General features: G+C 44.0%; 2 protein-coding genes and 1 non-coding gene across 4 annotated transcripts in view; 1 reads left to right on the forward strand and 2 right to left on the reverse strand.

Annotated features, from left to right (window-relative positions):
- Positions 1-19,181, forward strand: part of LIMK2 (LIM domain kinase 2) — a 103,454-nt gene that overhangs the window by 64,969 nt on the left and 19,304 nt on the right. For both annotated transcript variants that reach the window (XM_049788983.1, XM_049788984.1), the window contains 4 exons: positions 15,527-15,662; positions 16,442-16,551; positions 17,127-17,315; positions 19,000-19,105. In XM_049788983.1, coding sequence (XP_049644940.1) covers positions 15,527-15,662; positions 16,442-16,551; positions 17,127-17,315; positions 19,000-19,105 — 541 coding nt within the window. The remainder of the gene's footprint in view (positions 1-15,526; positions 15,663-16,441; positions 16,552-17,126; positions 17,316-18,999; positions 19,106-19,181) is intronic.
- On the reverse strand, positions 14,240-14,346 carry LOC126031701 (U6 spliceosomal RNA). The gene has a single exon (XR_007503534.1). It is a non-coding gene; the product is annotated as a U6 spliceosomal RNA (small nuclear RNA).
- Positions 16,827-19,181, reverse strand: part of PISD (phosphatidylserine decarboxylase) — a 356,590-nt gene continuing 354,235 nt past the window's right edge. The window contains exon 8 of the transcript XR_007503177.1: positions 16,827-16,837. The gene's annotated coding sequence lies outside the window, so the exon portion shown is untranslated. The remainder of the gene's footprint in view (positions 16,838-19,181) is intronic.

Raw genomic sequence — 19,181 nt, forward strand, 5'->3', positions numbered from 1 at the left:
CCTGGATTGGCCGTGTGCAAGGCAAACATCCTGCTACCGATCCAGCCCCACCTTGTCTGTTTTTAAACACCATAATTACACAGAAACTTTTTCAAAACTATTAGCATTCAAAAAATTTTTTAAAAAGGGCCAGAGAGGGGCCAGAGAGATAGCATGGAGGTAAGGCGTTTGCCTTTCATGCAGGAGGTCATCGGTTCAAATCCCGGTGTCCCATATGGTCCCCCGTGCCTGCCAGGAGCAATTTCTGAGCCTGGAGCCAGGAATAACCCCTGAGCACTGCCGGGTGTGACCCAAAAACCACAAAAAAAAAAAGGGCCAGAGAGATAGCAAAGAGGTAGGGTATTTGTCTTGCATGCAGAAGGACAGTGGTTCGAATTCTGGCATCCCATTTGAGCACTGCTGGGTGTGACCCAAAAACCAAAAAAATCTATTAGAATTCATTGATTCCCTGACCCTTTATTTATAATTTGTTTGATTCTGGACCAAGAAATAGGTTCCTATTACTTGAACATGGGAAAAAATGGTTTGTCTACATTTCTCCTTGGTATTCTCAAATTAAATAGGGAAGGGGACTGGAACGATAGCATAATTGTAGGGCATTTGCCTTGCACAGTGCCGACCTGGGGCAGACCCAGGTTCAATTCCCAACATCCTATATGCCCCACCCCCCATCCTCGAGCCTGCCAGGATCAATTTCTGAGCGCAGAGCCAGGAGTAACCTCTGAGCAACGCGTGGTGCCCCCCCCCCCCCAAATTAAATAGGGAAGGGAGGGAAATGAACTTTTTGCTGTGAGCCTAGCATCATGCTAGGTATTTGTGTATATTTTGTATAACACAACAAGAGTTTCTGCCACTTGTGTACAAAGAAAGACACTAAAGTTTAGAATTATGAAGTAGTTGAATTGGTAACTAAATGGCAAGGAAGAAATATAGAGCCTGGGTTCTTAAGCATATTATGAGAATTTCATCTGTTTTATGTTTGTTTGGTTGGTTGGTTGGTTGGTTTTGGGCCACACCCAGTGTCACTCAGGGGTTACTCCTGGCTATGCACTCAGAAATCACTCCTGGCACGGGGAACCATATTTGATGCCGGGATGGAACCCAGGTCTGTCTTTGCAGCCACAGGTAAGGCAAACGTGCTACTGCTGTGCTATCACTCGGCTCCTCTTCTGTTTTTTAAACCTATGTATTCACTGCTAATTCAGAAGGCCTCTATGGATCTAGACTGCCCTCTGACCTAATTACCAGGGTTTGATTCACTCATTAGCTCTCTGTCATACTTTGGAAAATGAGTTTTGGAGCTCCCATTCTGCTCAGTATTTATGGGCTTCTCAGTATTTCCTTAGAGGGTTTTCTGCCCTTTCACTTTGCCTACTCAGAAATTTATTGACTGATACCTCAGCCCTGGCCCCCACCCCTATCTCCAAGATGGATGCTCTCTGGCCTGTAACAAAGGACATATTTTGACTTTGAGTTGAAACTTTAAAAAAATTGAAAGCTGGGGGCCTGTGAGATGCACAGTGATAGGGTGTTTGCCTTGCATGCAGAAGGATGGTGGTTTGAATCCCGGCACCCCATGTGGTCACCCTAGCCTGCCAGGAGCAGTTTCTGAGTGTAGAGCCAGGGAGAACTCCTGTGAGTGCCGCCAGGTGTGATCCATTAAAAAAAAAAAAAATGAAAGCTGGGGACCAGAGTGATGACCAGGCAGTAGGGCGTTTGCCTTGGACATGCTAACCTAGGATGGACTACAGTTTGATCCCCTGGCGTCCCATATGGTCCCCCAAGCCAGTAGCGATTTCTGAGCACATAGCCAAGAGTAACCCCTGAGCGTCACTGAATGTGGCCCCAAAACAAAACAAAATTGAAAGCTGGTGTAAAAAGCCTTGGCTTTCAGACGAACATGTTGTGACCAGGGCCTCTGATAATCTGAAGCAGAGTTTTTTTGTTTTGTTTTGTTTTTGTGGGGTTTTGTTTTTTGTTTGTTTGTTTGTTTGTTTTGAGAAGTACCTTAAATTCTCAGTGTTCTTTGGTTTTTTTTCCTAAAGGAACAAGAATCTGCCAGAGAATAGAACACTAGACTAAGTAGAATCATTGTGCCATTTAACATTTGGTACTCTAGAGAAGCCTCACCAAGTATTCACACTAAAAGAACATGAACTCTTACGACTCTAGATCCTCATTTTCACAAGTGAGAAGCTTATTCCCAGCTTTGTAGATGTGCTACTTCACTTGGATGATGTAGTGCAGGGTAAATGGCTTCATAGCCAAGTGTGTACAGGCTCAGATTCCAGCTCCATCATGTGTGTATTGGGTGACTGCAGAAGTAATTTGATTGTAAAACAACATTAATCTTATCATCTTGTAGGGTTGTAGTCAGAGATAAGTAAGCAAATTCATATAATGCCCTGAATAGTATTATCATTTCTGTAACAATAATTGTTGTAAATAATTAATCTGACATTCTTACATCTGTCATGGCAATTTCTGTTTTTGTTTTGTGTTGAGGTTCGAACACAGGGCCTCATACACACAAGTCCTGTGCTTTACTGCTGAGTTAATCCCCAACACTTTCTTGAGTGGCCTAAGAACCAGTGTGTTCTGTGACAGAACACTTGGGAACTCTTGTTCACCAATCAGCTTTCTGTTCAGCTTACTGTTCAGAGACTTCTCTAATAGCCAGTATTGACCAATTATCTAACCATGTCTTTCAAAGGCATTTCTTGACACAGATGTCTGTATTGGTGATGTCGCTTTCCAGCCAGGTGTTCTTCCTGGCAGGCTAGCAGTGGCTTCTCCCACATGCCTACACTTGTTTCTCTCCCTGCCCCCCTCCTGAGCCTGGCCACAGCTACTTGTAGCAAACAAAAGCAAGATATTGGCAATGGAAAGGAGGACGTGTTCTGGTGCTCCCATGCCCTGCGGCATACATACCATTGCTAGGGTGTAACAGGGCCCAGGCCTGCAGTTGGGTGCAAATATGTCTGCACTAGCTTTTTTCCACCATAGGTAGAAAGGACCTGGTGACTGTGAGCCCTTACCTTGACAGCCAGTTCTAGCATTCTTACTGTTTTCAGTGTGGAAACATTTGCTAACTTCCTTTGCCAGATTTTTTACTAGTCTAAATGAAATGCTGTTCCGATCCTCTAGGAGCTCCTGAATCTAGTGAAAGAAAATGATACGTGCCAGGAGTTTTGAGTCAGGTGAGAAGTGGGGAAGAACTTATATCTTGTACTGATCCCTTTCTGGGCATCTCACAGTCTTTCAAAGTACCGTATTTTCCGGCGTATAAGACGACTTTTGAAACAAAAAAAAAGTCAACTGAAAATCGGGGGTCGTCTTATACGCCCAGTATATCCCCAAAAAATGTTTCAATATGCCGCTAAACGAAAATTGTCTGAATATTGCCACAAAACGAATTTTCCAACTCGATCCTGTAACGATCACTGCAAGGCTGCTCGGACCGCCTCTCAAACTCAGCCAATCCAAGCAGGCTTTTGATGCATGCAAATTAGAAAATGTTCTGGACCCGAATCTACACTGTCAAAAGCCTGCTCAGATTGGCCAGAGTCAGGGAGGAAGTCTATTACAGTAGAACCTTTGAACCTTTGCTTGTTGTGACTGGCTCACTGTGGTACATGAGCACAGGAACACATGCAGCACAGGAACATTCTGTCTGATACAGCAAATATAGGCCTAAACCTATTTTTTAACTGCAAAATTAGGGGGTCGTCTTATACACCGGAAAATACGGTAGCATTTATTTACTTGATAGAGGGGTGGGAAGGTTCATTTATTCAGCAGTGCTTGGAGGTTACTTCTAGTAGTTTTGGAGAGACCATGTGGAGCCAGCTATTGAACTAGGATCTGTAAGCACCTTAACTAGTTCCTGTACTGTTTTCAGGTCCTCAGAGTAGCATTTTTTTTCCTTATTACTGCCCTGAAACTATCAACATGTGTTAACGTTGCCATTTCACAAATGTGAAGTGAAGCAATTTGAGACCGCTAAGGCTGAGAAGTGGTTTTGCTGAGATTAAAATATAAATTAAATATAAATTAAAATTAAAATATAATTTAATCAGTTCCTTAGATGTACGAGTCAGGAAACAGCCCAGACAAGGAAAGAGGCTTGTTCAAGGGCTTCTAGCAGGGGTCCTCAAACTTTTTAAACAGGGGGCCAGTTCACTGTCCTTCAGACTGTTGGAGGGCCAGATTATAGTAAAAACAAAAATTATGAAAAAAAAAATTATGAACAAATTTCTATGCACACTGTATATATCTTATTTAGAAGTAAAGAAACAAAATGGGAATAAATACAATATGTGGCCCGCGGGCCGTAGTTTGAAGAACCCTGGCTTCTAGGGTAACAAAAATTTGAACCTATATTTCTCTCTTCCTCCAGTGACACATTATGAGTTCAGAGCTCATACACTGCCTTTTGCTTATGAGTTTGAGTTGCATGCCCAGAATAGGATTTTCTCCTCCTCTTCCTATAAATTACAGTTCTCAGTATGACACACTCTAGGCACATCATATTCTTTTTGTTTTTGGGCCACACCTAGCAGCGTTCAGAAATTACTCCTGACTCTGTGCTCAGAAATTGCTCCTGGCAGGCTCAGGGGACCATATGGGATGCCCGGAATCAAACACAGGTTGGCTTCATGCAAGGCAAATGCCCTACCATTGTGCTATTGCTCCAACCCCATATTCTTTTTTCTTCACACTAAAGGTCAACTTTCATTGGACAAATCGTAAGCTATAGATTAGAATGGCAGGGTAGGGGCCAAATAGTACAGTCGGTGGGACACTTGCCTTGCATGCAGCCAACTTGGGTTTGATCCCTAGTACCACTTATGGTCCCCCGGGCCTTCCAGGAATCATCCCAGAGAACAATGCCAGGAGTAAGTCCTGAGCACAATTGAGTGGGGCCTAAAAACATGACTGAGGGCAGAAACCATCAGTATATATTAGATTCCCTAGATATTTTATAAAGAGGGATCTCTTAAATTGTCCTCGTTGAGCTACTTTCCATCATCACCTTAACTCATTCCTCCTTGATTCTGGCAATGCTTCAAGGCCTCTTACCTTACATTATTAATTAAACTTTGTTGTGACTTTTCTCTTTCCCCACACATTGTAAGCTCTTGGAGTAGGAGACTCTATATATCAATTTTTTATTATTATTTTTTGGATCACACCCGGTGACACTCAGAGGCTTTACGCTCACTAATCGCTCCTGTCTTGGGAGACCATATGGGACGCCAAAGGATCAAACCACAGTTCGTCCGAAGTTAGCGTGTGCAAGGCAAACACCCTTCTGCTTATGCCACTGCTCTGGCCCCTGTATATCTATTTTTTTTGTTTTTGTCTTTGGGTCACACCTGCCAGTGCATGGGTGATTCAGTGGTAGAATTCTCACCTGCCACACCCGGCAATGCTCAGGGGTTACTTCTGGCTCTATGCTCAGAAATTGTGACTGGCAGGCTCGGGGGGGCCATATGGGATACGGGGATTCAAACCACCGTCCTTCTGCATACAAGGCAAACACCTTGCCTCCATGCTATCTCTCTGGCCCCATATCTACTTTTTATATCTGCAATGCTTAGCAAGTTACTGTAATTACATATTTGCCTTGCTCCTCAATTTACAATAGGCTTTTCTCAGACATTCATTCCAGATTTCATAGATTTTTTTTGTAGTACGATGATTTTGTTTTGTTTTGTTTTTTGTTTTTCGGGCCACACCCATTTGATGCTCAGGGGTTACTCCTGGCTAAGCGCTCAGAAATTGCCTCTGGCGTGGGGGGACCATATGGGAGCCAGGGGATCGAACCTCGTTTTTTCCTTGGCTAGGGCTTGCAAGGCAGACACTTTACCTCTAGTGCCACCTCGCCGGCCCCTGTAGTACGATGATTTTAACTACATTTTGTTAATGAAGAAAAATTACTGAGAGTGGTAGTAAGTGACTCATAATGGAGCTACTATTATTATCATCATCTGTTTTAGAGGGTTAGGAGCCATACCTTGCAATGCTCAGGGATCACTCTTGATCATTTGTTTGTTTGTTTGCTTGCTTGTTTGTTGGGTCACAGCACTGCTCAGGGATTACTCTTGGCTCTGCACTCAGAAATTGCTCCTGGCAAGCTCGGGGACCATATGGAATGCCAGGGTTCTAACCACTGTCTGTCCTGGATTGGCTGTGTGCAAGGCAAATGCCCTACCACTGCTATATTACCTCTACAGCCCCTGATCTTTAACAACTGTACCTACTGAGATCCTAATGTCCTATATCTTCCCCCCCCACCTCTTTCCTTTGTTAATATTATTATGCATGTGTGAGATCAGGGGTCTCACACACACACGGTGTAGTGCTTACACACATGCTTACAGAGCTGGGATAGGGAGTGTCATACTCATGTAATTGGCTCCTGCACCAGTGGTCCTCAAACTATGGCCCATGGGCCACATATTGTATTTGTATCTGTTTTGTTTCTTCATTGCAAAATAAGATCTATGCAGTGTGCATAAGAATTCGTTCATAAGTTTTGTTTCTACTATAGTCAGACCCTCCAATGGTCTGAGGGACAGTGAACTGGCTCCCTGTTTAAAAAGTTTGAGGACCCCTGTGACCTGCACATTGAAGTTGTGCTTACCAGGGGGTTTTGTTCATACATATGCTTGCATAGGGTCACATTCCTAACCATAGTGTTCACTCTTCCTGGTGTCAGAGATCAAACACACAGTAAAATTCTTAGGACTATGCTTAGTACTTGCGGATGGAAACAGATGTAAGAACTATGACCTCATGTTTGTGAGGCAGAAACTATTAGCCACTGAGCAATCCCTTAGGCTTTTGTACTAATCCTTTTCTTTCTTTCTTTTTTATGGTTTTTGGGTCACACCCAGCAGCGCTCAGGGTTACTCCTGGCTCTACGCTCAGAAATAGCTCCTGGCAGGCTCGGGGGACCATATGGGATACCGGGATTCGAACCACCATCCTTCTGCATGCAAGGCAAATGCCTTGCCTCCATACTATCTCTTCGGCCCTGTACTAATCCTTTTATGTAAAGTATCTCTAGTATGGCAAGTTTTCTTTCTTAAAAATTTCATTTTGGGGACCTGAGAGATAGCAAGGAGGTAAGGCATTTGCCTTTCATGCAGAAGGTCGGTGGTTCAAATCCCAGCATCCCATATGGTCCCCAGAGCCGTGACGAGTGTGACCCAAAAACAAAACAAAAAAAATTTATTTTGGGGCTGGAGCGGTGGCACAAGCAGTAAGGCATCTGTCTTGCATACACTAACCTAGGAACCCAGGATGGACCATACTTTGCTCCCTCGGCATCTCAGATGGTCCCCCAAACCAGAGGCGATTTCTGAGCATCACTGGGTGTGGCCCAAAAACCAAAAAAAATTTTTTTTATTTTAGGGGCCAGAGTGATAGCGCAGCAGTAGGGCATTTGCCTTGCACATGACTGACCCAGAACAGACCTAAGTTTGATCCCTGACATCCCATATGGTCCCCCAAGCCAGGAGAGATTTCTGAGCGCATAGCCAGGAGTCACCCTTGAGCGTCACCAGGTGTGGCACCAAAAAAAAACCAAACAAACAAATTTTTATTTTAGGAGTCAGAGCAATAGCACAGAGGTCAGGGCATCTGCCTTGCACGTGGCTGACTAGGTTTGACCCTGGCATCCCATATGGTCCTCCAAGCTGCCAGGAGTAATTTTGTTTGGTTTTGGTTTTGGTTTTTTGGGGTCACACCCGGCGGTGCTCAGGGGTTACTCCTGGCTGTCTGCTCAGAAATAGCTCCTGGCAGGCACGGGGGACCATGTGGGACACCGGGATTCGAATCAATCACCTTTGGTCCTGGATTGGCTGCTTGCAAGGCAAACACCACTGTGCTATCTCTCCGGGCCCAGAGTCAGTTATAACCCCTGAGCACTGCCAGGTATGGCCCAAAACAACAACCACCACCATTATTTTAGGCACTGTGATTTACAATACTGATAATGACAGGATTTCATGCAAAAAACATTCCAATAGCCACCTTTTACCAGTGTCAGCTTCATTCCACATCCTAGTGTGTCACAGTTGTACCCCCCAAAACCCATCTTATCCTCTCATCACCACCCCTATAAACCCCTACAGTGATCTGCTTCCTATTGAAGACCATTTCTCAGTTTCTGTTGCCGTTGTTTTTTCTTTAGCATAGTAGTTTTCAGCTGCTAGTCTGTAGATAGGCGCTAGTCTACAGGTGAAAGGTTAATATGTATTATTTAATTTTCATGGTAGTCCATTTTACTGAGCCAGAGAAGTGAAGTAATTTGTTTGCCCAAGATGACATAACCAGTAGGTTAAAGGATTAGGATTCAAACCAAGAGCCAGCCCCACCCTGCCTCTTAGAAATAAAGATGTAAGGGGCCGGCGCAGTGGCGCTAGAGGTAAGGTATCTGCCTTGCCAGCGCTAGCCTAGGACGGACCCCGTGTCCTATATGGTCCCCCAAGCCAGGAGCGACTTCTGAGCGCATAGCCAGGAGGAACCCCTGAGCATTACCAGGTGTGGCCCCCCACCCCCCAAATAAAGATGTAGGTGGTATGAGGTCTGGACAAAAAGAATAAGGAGTTTTGTTGACTAAGAGGTGGTTATAGATAGCAGCTCCTAGCTCAAAGTGTTGGGAATATTTCTTTTTTTTTTTTTTTTTTTAGGTCACACCCAGTGACACTCGGGGGTTACTCCTGTCTATGCGCTCAGAAATTGCTCCTGGCTTGGGGGACTATACGGGATGCTGGGGATCGAACCCATGTCCATTCTGGATCAGCCATGTGCAATGCAAATGCCCTACCACTGTGCTATCACGCTGGCCCCCAAGTTTTGGGAATCTTAAATGAGGAGGAACTTGTCTGTTCAGACATTGCCTTTGAACATACTGAGAGACATTTACCCAAGTGACTGGAGGGGAAAAGGAGCTATCTCTTCAATATGTTTTGGTTATTTTACTCCAAATATTTTTGTCCACTTTCTCTCTTTCTCCCTCCTTCCCTTCCTTTCATTTTTTTATTTTTTAGGGCAACATCCAGTAGTGCTCAGTGTGTTACTCTTGGTTCTGTGCTCAGAAATTACTCTTGGTGGTACCAGAGCAATAGCACAGCAGGTAAGGCCTTTGCCTTGCACACGGCCAACCTGGCTTCATCCCTGGCATCCCAGATGGTCCCCCGAGCCTCTAGAAGTAATTTTTTGTTTTGTTTTGGGGTCATAACCAACTGCACTCAGTAGTTAATCCTGGCTCTGTGCTCAAAAATTACTCCTGCCAGGCACAGGGAACCATACGGGATGCTGGGATTCATACCACCATCCCTCCTGGATTGGCTGCTTGCAGGTCAAACCCCCTACCACTGTCCTATCTCTCTGGCCCCAAGGAGTAATTTCTGAGTACAGGGCCAAGAGTAACCCCTGAGCACTGCTGGGTGTAGCTCATAAACAAAAACAAAGAAATTACTCTTAGTAAGCTCGGGAGGACCATATGGGATGCTGGGATTTGAATCTGGGTAGGCCACTTGCACGGTAAATGCCCTCCCCGCTATGTTATAGTTCCTGCTCCTTTTTGTCCATTTTCTTATTTTTGAGTTATACCCACAGGATTCAGAGATTTGGGGGGTGCTTTGGCATGATTCAGAAACTTTGAGGTGCTGGGGATCGAGCCCAGGCCTTTTGTGTGCAAAGCATTTATGGCACATTGATCTATCTTCCCAACACAAATATTTTATTTTGAAAATTTTCAAATACAGGGCCAGAGCAATAGCACAGCAGGTGTTATGGTGTTTGCCTTGCACGCAGCAGACCTGGACCAACCTGGGTTTGATCCCTAGCATCCCATATGGTCCCCCCAAGCTGCCAGGAGCAATTTCAGAATGCAGAGTCTAGAGTAAGCCCTGAGCACTGCCAGGTGTAGTCCAAAAAACAAAAAATAATTTTTTCCCAAATACATAGATGTGTCTGATGAAGGTTGTTGTACATTGCATGACTGAAAATCATGAACAACCTTGTAATTGTACCTCCCGGTGATTCAATTATAATAATTTATTTATAATTTTGAGACCGGAAAGATAGCATGGAGGTAGGACGTTTGCCTTGCATGCAGAAGGACAGTGGTTTGAATCTGGCATCCCATATGATCCCCCGAGCCTGCCAGGAGTAGCCTGAGTGCTGCCGGTGTGAACCAAAAACAAAAAAAAAAAGAATTTATTTATGATTTTAAAAAATTAGGTCAAAGAATACCCATGTGTTTCCGTTACCTAACTTCTTTATCTTTTTTATGTATGTACATAATAATATTTATGTTAGGCTTTTTTGTTTGTTTTGTTTTGGGGCCACACTCTAAACTCTGGGCTCAGAGATTACTTCTAGCAATTTGATTTTTGGAACAACTTATGGGCCTGGTTTAATCCTCAAGACGATGTATATTTTTAGTTTTGGGGATTGTGTTTTTTGTTGTTGTTTGTTTGTTTGTTTGTTTTTGGTTTTGGTTTTGGTTTGGGGGCCAACACTCAGAGGTTACTCCTGGCTCTTCACTCAGAAATCACTCCTCAAGGAAGGATCGAGGTTAGATCCCCGGTGTCCCATATGGTCCCCTCAAGCCAGGGCAGTTTCTAAGCGCTTAGCCAGGAGTAACCCCTGAGCATCAAACGGGTGTGGCCCGACAAACAAACAAACAAAAAAAAAAAACAGAAATCACTCCTGACAGGCTGGGAGGGCCATTTGGGATGGCAGAAATAGAACCTGGGTTGTCCACATGCAAGGTAAACACCCTACCCATTGTGCAATCCCTCTGGCTTTAAGACCATATGTTGTCTCAGTAATCAAATCCAGGTCTGCCACACGCAAGGCACATGCTTTATCTCTTGTACTATCTCTTTTGCCCTATGTTAAACTACTTTGTTCTTGTTGTTTTGGGGACCACATCTGGCAGTGCTCAAGACTTACCCCTGGCTATAAGTTTTAGGATCACCTCTGGTGGACATACAGGACTGTGTGGGTTGATGGGAATCAAACCGGGTTGGCCATGTGCCAGGCAAATACCCTACCCACTGTGCTATTGCTTTGACCTCTGTTTAACTATTTTATAATTATCTTTATTTAAACACCATGAGTACAAATATGATTATAGTTGTATGATTACTGTCATGTAAAGAACACCCCCCTTCACCAGTGCAACATTCCCACCACCAATTTCCCAGATCTCCCTCCTCCCCATCCCCCCACACCTGTACTCGAGACAGGCTTTCTACTTCCCTCATTAACTATCTTAAAGTAAATTGTAGTTACCAGTATTTTTATTTTTATCATTTTTTTGGGGGGGGGGTCACATCCAGGAGTGCTCAGGGGTTACTCCTGGCTCTATGCTCAGAAATCGCTCCTGGCAGGCTCGGGGTACCATATGGGATGTCGGAATTTGAACCAATGACCTTCTGCATGAAAGGCAAACGCCTTACCTCCATGCTATCTCTCCAGCTATTTTTATCTTTAACTGCTTTTATTTATTTTTATTTTGAGGGACCTGTGGATGTTTAGTTATGCCTGGCAGGGCTCGGGTTACTCCCAAATCAGTGTTCAAGGTTACTCCTAAATTGGTACTCTGACCATACACATCAAATCTGGGCTTCTGGCATGCAGAGTATACATTTCAGTCCTGAGTACCCATGGGTATGACCCCAAAACAAACCAAAAATAAATTATTGTTTGGTTGGCTTTTTTTCTGGGACTGGAGCCATAGAACATAAGTTCAAGCATTTGCATTGATTTGATCTCCAGTACCACATATGGTCCTCTGAGCACTGAATGCAGAGCCAGGAGAAAGTCTTGAGCACTTCCAGGTATGGGCCCCCTACCAAAAAAAAATTGTATATAACCAAACTAAAACTTGATAGTAGTTCAGTTCACAGTATAATCGGATGTATAGATCAAATTCAAATTTCCCTAATTATTCCTCACAAAGACATTCATAGCTGTTTTCTTTGTCAGTCCAATGTGAAGTCCAAGATTTAGATGTTACATTTGGTCTCTGTCTTTGGCTTTTTAGAATTCCTAGTGGCTAGTTGCCTTACTAAATGAGCCATATTCTGAATTACTGCCATTGTTTCTTTATGCTTGACATATTTGCATGCTTGTCTATGTGAGGCTAGGGTATCCAACCAAGGGACTCAATGCAAGACAAATGCTGTACTTCTAAGCCATATCCCCAGTCTCTGCATCAGTAATGTTATTAGTAATGGATGAGTTTCATTGCTTCATCAAGATATCGGTCTAGGGCCCGGAGAGATAGCACAGCGGCGTTTGCCTTGCAAGCAGCCAATCCAGGACCAAAGGTGGTTGGTTCGAATCCCGGTGTCCCATATGGTCCCCCGTGCCTGCCAGGAGCTATTTCTGAGCAGACAGCCAGGAGTACCCCCTGAGCACCACCGGGTGTGACCCAAAAACAAAAAACAACAACAACAACAACAACAACAAAAAGATATCGGTCTAGGGGGCCGGAGAGAAAGCATAGTGGTAAGGCGTTTTTGCCTTGCATGCGGCCGACACGGCGCTCGCTTGCTTGCTCGCTCGCTCGCTCTCTCTCTCATCTCTCTCCCCTAGCTCTGCTCTCTCCCCTCTCTCCTCTCTCTCTCCTCTTTCTCTCCTTTCTTTCCCCCTCTTTCTTACTTCTCTCACTGTTCTCTCTCACTGCTCTCTCTCTCTCTCTCTCTCTCTCTCTCTCTCTCTCTCTCTCTCTCCTGGGAACTAGTTCTCATGCTTACTGTTTTTATTGCCTTTGGGCATTTGTTATTCCCATATGAAGTATCGTCATATCACCCATATGAGAGATCATTCTGTGTGTGACCCTATTTCCCTCTAACTTGACTACACAATATATTCTTCAGATCCATCCACATAGCAGTAGTAAATTACATAACTTCATCTTTTCTTTCTTTTTTTTTTTTTCTTTTGTTTGTTTGTTTTTGGTCAACACCCTGTAGTGCTCAGGGGTTACTCTTGGCTCCATACTCAGAAATTACTCCTGGCAGGTCCAGGGGACTATATGGGATGTCAAGGATCAAACTCAAGTCAACTGTGCTGTCACTCCAGCCTGACTTCATCTTTTCTTACAAGAGAATAGTTTTCCGTTGTATATATGCTACCATAGTTTATTTAGTCATCTGTTCTTGGGTACTTGGGTTGTTTGCAGTACTACAGGTGAATACTGGAGTACAGATTAGTCTAAAACGGGTCTCAAACTCGCGGCCTGCAAATGGCCTCTGTACAACATTTTGTGGCCCTGCCCTAGAGGAATCTTTTTTTGTTTTGTTTTGTTTTGTTTTAGTTGTTTGGGTCACACACCCCAATGTTCAAGGCTTAGTACTGACTTTGCACTCAAGGATCACCCCAACTTTGCCTCCTGCGGCCGCAGGTAAATTGAGTTTGAGACCCCTGGTCTAGAAGTTGTGTTTTGTTTTGTTTTTTACTTTATTTAAAGAAAATACATCACACAGTTGACCATAATACAGTTGTTTCCAGATAAGTGAGAGAAAAAGGGTTTTGGCTTGGTTTTGGTTTTGGTTTTTTTTTTTGGAGGGGCCACACCCGGTCATGTTTGCCTTGCATGCAGAAGGATGGTGGTTCGAATCCCGGCATTCCACATGGTCCCCCGTGCCTGCCAGGGGCAATTTCTGAGCACAGAACCAGGAGTAACCCCTGAGTGCTGCCAGGTGTGACCCAAAAACAAAACAGAAATAGCTCCTGGCTCAGGGGACCATATGGGACAGGACGGGGGGGGGGGGGGGAGATTGAATCCGTCCTGGGTCAACCACATGCAAAGCAAATGCTTTACTGCCATACCACTGCTCTGAAAAAAATAAGGAAGGGGCCAGCGTAGTGGTGCTAGAGGTAAGGTGTCTGCTTTGCCAGCACTAATCTAGGACGGACCGAGGTTCGATCCCCTGGCGAGGTTCGATCCCCCGGCGTCCCATATGGTCCCTCAAGCCAGGAGCGACTTCTGGGCGCATAGCCAGGAGTAACCCCTGAGCATTACCGGGTGTGGCCCAAAAACAAACAGAAAACAAACAAACAAACAAGAATGGAAAAGAAAAGGAAATTTGAAAAAAAGAAAAGAAAATGTATAGTAGCAAGCATATTTGTGAAATTTATTGTATCTCCAGTGGATTTATTAATACAGTAGCAGAAGTTTTAGTAAGCTTTATTTTTAGTTTTTTCATTTTTGGAAAGCTTTAAGAATTTGCGTGTCATCCTTGTGCAGGAGCCATGCTAATCTTCTCTGTATCATTCCAATTTTAGTATATGTGCTACCAAAGTGAGCACAGTAAGCTCTTCTTGTTCACTGTTCATTCTGTTAAATTGGCATGTTCCAGGGCCAGAGAGATAGCATGGAGGTAGGGCATTTGCCTTGCATGCAGAACAACTGTGGTTCAAATCCCGGCATCCCATATGGTCCCCCGAGCGTGCTAGGAGTAACCCCTAAGCGCTGCCAGGTGTGACCAAATATAAAACAAAAAAAATTAAAAATTGGCATGTTCTTATAGGGATGAAAGTATCAAATGAAGTAGTTCAGCAATTCAAAGCACTATTACTGATATTGTGGGGCATGTGTGCTTTCAGTTGCCAGGCCTCCTGGAAAAAGAATGTGGGAATGTAGGGGAGAGGTACCCTCACTCAAAAAAAAAACAAAAAAACCCATACCTGAAGTTTGGTTGTATTGGTGTCCCCAAAGAGAATCATGAAGGGTGGCAATTGGCAATTGTGGCTATTGGCAAAAGGGTGATTCTCAACACCTGCCCTCTCCTCATAACTAGCTTTCTACCGTGTGGCTGGTGTACCCCTGATTTTTCATGGCTTAGTTTACATCTCATTCGAGAAAAGAATGAATCTATGAAGCTGGTCTGGTGCAAACATGGCTACTGTGTCTCCTACACCAGAATTTTTTAACTAGGGCCATCAATAGGCTTTAATCCTTGACATAACATATGCCAGGCTATTATTTATTTTCCTTGTAAGTGCATTTTTGGGGAGCAGTTTCTTGATTCTTATCAGATATGCCAAGGGCTTTAGCATCCAAAAAGGTTAGGAAACACCAATCTGCCAATGGAGGCAAGCAATACATAACTGCTTTCTGAGGTCTTGTTTTCTCTGAACCAGCTTCCTTTAGGAAAACAGTAGTAAAATGTGTCTTTTCATCTTGGTTTTGGATCAGAAGTGGCCTGTCATTTTGCTATTAGACCTGAGAACCAGGCATAGACATGTAACATGGTTCAGAGGGTTCAGGACAGGGGCTGGAGAGACAGTAAAGCAACTAAGGTCCTTGCTTTATATGTGCTGACCCGGGCTCAATCCCCAGCATCCTCTATGGTCTCCTGAACCCACTAGGAGTGATTCTGAGTGCAGAGACAAGAATAACCCCTGAGCACCACCAGGTATGGCCCCCAAAATAACAAAAAAAAATAGGGTTCGGTAATATAGTTTCTAATCTTGTCTTGCCTTTTAGGTGTTCAGAATGCCAGGATTCCCTTACCAACTGGTACTATGAGAAAGACGGGAAGCTCTACTGCAATAAGGATTACTGGGGGAAGTTTGGGGAGTTCTGCCACGGGTGCTCTCTGCTGATGACAGGACCTGCCATGGTGAGTCTTTCTGTCATTCCTCATCCTCATCAAAGTCTGTTAATAGCTCCTCCAATTCCCCAGTACCATTCATCTGGTCTTTCCATCATCCAGAGCTTCTTTATTTAGTCTATCATTTAACACATGTTTGTTGACTACTAACTGGTAAGTTCCAGGCAAGATCCTTTTCTCAAAGACTTAACAGTCCAGTTAGGAATGGATGGCCAAGTAGGCAGGGAAGAGACACAATACAATGGGATGGCCTTAAAGGGTAACATAAGGTTAAGAGGAGACTATATCTAACTATGTGTTCAAAGAAACAGAAAAGCAAATTGTGGAATGTACTGGCAAAATACCACCTATCTGCAGTAGACAGACAAAGAGCTTTAAGCCTCGTCACAGTCTTACACTGTCTCATGGCTGAAACCAAAATAATGTTTCTTTAATATCAGCAAGGACTGACAAGCATCAATCACACTTGGAGAAGCTCTGTACTGTTCAGTGAAATGGTAGATTGAAGGTGGTCCATAAATGGGGGGGGGGGCACACCTAACAGTGGTCAGGGGTTATTCCTGGCTCTGCACTCAGAAATTGCTCCTGGCAGGCTCAAAGGACCATATAGGATCCTGGGAATCAAACTCGGGTCCGTCCCAGATCGGCCATGTGCAAGGCAAACGCCCAACTGCTGTGCTATATTGTTCTAGCCCCCTTCCATAATCAGAAGCCATTGACTTAGTACTGCTCTCACTCTGACAGCTGTGACAACTCTCTGTGTTTACATGTCTCCCAATTGCTCACAGGTGGCTGGAGAATTCAAGTATCACCCAGAATGTTTCACTTGTATGAGCTGCAAGGTGATCATTGAGGATGGGGATGCATATGCTCTGGTGCAGCATGCCACCCTCTACTGGTAAGATGATGGCTCTGTATTCATTCTTCCCTATAAAAATGACCTTGAGACAGAAACAGACCTTGACTCTCTAGGCTGCTCAATTTGGGCAGGATTATTAGGGGTGTATAAAAGCACTTGATTCCTATCAAAGCAATGATATTAACCTATCTGTATAAAAGACAATCATTCTCTGCCTTGGTCTTATCTACTGTATAAATATTGGTATTTCCCTTCACTACTCTGAGAAAGAAAGGGAGAAAATTGTTCTTAGAGAAAGATCCCAGAAAATTAAAGGAAAGGGCTCCTTAGCATTCACTCAGCCCATCTACCTCAATAGACAGACTTAAATCCTGAGAAGAAGCATGAGGGAAGAGTCTGACTTGAATCGATACAGAGTAAAGAGAATCCAGACTTTGCTTTCAGTCATAGCCTGGAAACCCATGTTGCTCATTTTGCACAACTAAATAGAATCATGACAAGAAGATAGTAGTGATAATATGGGTACTGTTGTTTAAGGACACATGATACAGTGGTTCCTGGTGCTTCCAGGTAGAGACTCATAATTTTTACTCCCTTTATATTCCTCTTCCCAGTGGAAAATGCCACAATGATGTGGTGCTGGCACCCATGTTTGAGAGACTATCCACAGAGTCTGTTCAGGACCAGCTGCCCTACTCTGTCACACTCATCTCCATGCCAGCCACCACTGTGGGCAGACGTGGCTTCTCTGTGTCTGTGGAGAGTACCTGCACCAACTATGCTACCACAGTGCAAGTGAAAGAGTGAGTATTTTGAGGGGCTGGAGTGGTGGCGCAAGCGGTAAGGCATCTGCCTTGCACGCATTAGCCTAGAACAGACCGCGGTTTAATCCCTCAGCGTCCCATATGGTCCCCCAAACCGGGAGCAATTTCTGAGAACATAGCCAGGAGTAATCCCTGAACATCATCAAGTGTGGCTGAAAAAACAAACAAACAAAAAACTGAGGGGCCAGAGAGATAGCATGGAGGTAAGGCATTTGCCTTTCATGCAGAAGGTCATTGGTTTGAATTCCGGCATACCATATGGTCCCCTGAGCCTGCCAGGAGCGATTTCTGAGCGTGGAGCCAGGAGTAACCCCTGAGCACTGCCGGGTGTGACCCAAAAACCAAAAAAAAATGAGTATTTTGAGAACCATGGTACCAGAGATTCCTCAAGAACTTCAAAACACAAAAGTCTAATGAAGAGCTCCCACATCCTCACCACCTATCTTTCTCCTGGAATTCATTGGATTATAAACTTACTTGGGTCTTGGCACTTACTGGTCTAAGCCTAAACTTTTTCCCTCTAGTTAGTTTACTTTGAGTCACATGTCAAGTTTCAGATCAGGTTTGCTCTTTGAAATGATGGTTTAAGTATAATTGTTTAATATCATCTATCCTCCCTGTTGGTTTCCTTTACAACTTAGGTTTTATTCAGACTCGAACAGTTCAGATAGTAGATATTTGTTGATTGTTTTTTCTGTCTAAATTAATGGAAGTTGGAAGAGAAAATAAGGCTCATGGTTAAAAAGAGGTTAATATTTCTTTATACGTTGAAGCCAGAGACAGGATAGGAAAGAGTTTTTATCTGCTACTAGTGTTGAGGCACCTGAGGCCACACTAGGGAATTGTGTGGCCTACTAGGTATTGAGCAGTGAATTCTTGGAAATGTGTGAGAATCAGTAGGGTAGAGTGATTCAGGAGGAAATGAGATCTGCTCTACATCCTCATTTCATGAAGGTGGAGACAGGAGTCCCTGGTTGTGTCTGATGTAGATTACCTGGCTGGGAACCAGAGAGGAGGCTAAGTCTTGGGAGTTTGGATTATATAAAGACTCGCAAGTCCATTGAGATGTTTAAGTAAACAGTTAGCATTTAGATATTTTTTTGGTTTGGAAGTTGGACAGGAGAGGGGTAAGCCTACAAATACAGGGACCAGTTAGAGATAGGTGAGAGATGTTGCTGAACTACAATAATGAAAGAAATAGGATTCTCCAGGATGGTGAGAAAACTCCATACGGGAATGATTATGCAGGGATGAAATCCAGATTTTGTCTTTGGCCCCTGAATCAGTGATTACCTTTGCTGAGATGAAAACCATTGAATGGATGTTGTGCCTTTTTCTGTAAGTGATCTATGTCTTGGAGGGCATGAGGCCTTGTTCTGCATAAATGAAATTGGCTAGGAATGTTTTTTTTTTTTTTTTTTTTTTTTTTTTTTTTTTTTTTTTTTGTGGTTTTTGGGTCACACCCGGCAGTGCTCAGGGGTTACTCCTGGCTCCATGCTCAGAAATTGCTCCTGGCAGGCACGGGGGACCATATGGGACGCTGGGATTCGAACCGATGACCTCTTGCATGAAAGGCAAACGCCTTACCTCCATGCTATCTCTCCAGCCCCGGCTAGGAATGTTTTTAGGATTCCTTAATCCGTCTCAATTTTATTTTGTCCAGAGTCAACCGTATGCACATCACTCCCAATAATCGGAATGCCATCCACCCTGGTGATCGCATCCTGGAGATCAATGGCACCCCTGTTCGCACACTTCGCGTGGAGGAGGTAAACTGTATACCCAGTTTGTCTTCTGGGGGTGAGACATGGAATAATTCAATTGGATACTTAGGCTATGACTCTT

Source organism: Suncus etruscus, chromosome 15 (genome assembly GCF_024139225.1).
Source record: "Suncus etruscus isolate mSunEtr1 chromosome 15, mSunEtr1.pri.cur, whole genome shotgun sequence".
NCBI lineage: Eukaryota > Metazoa > Chordata > Mammalia > Eulipotyphla > Soricidae > Suncus > Suncus etruscus.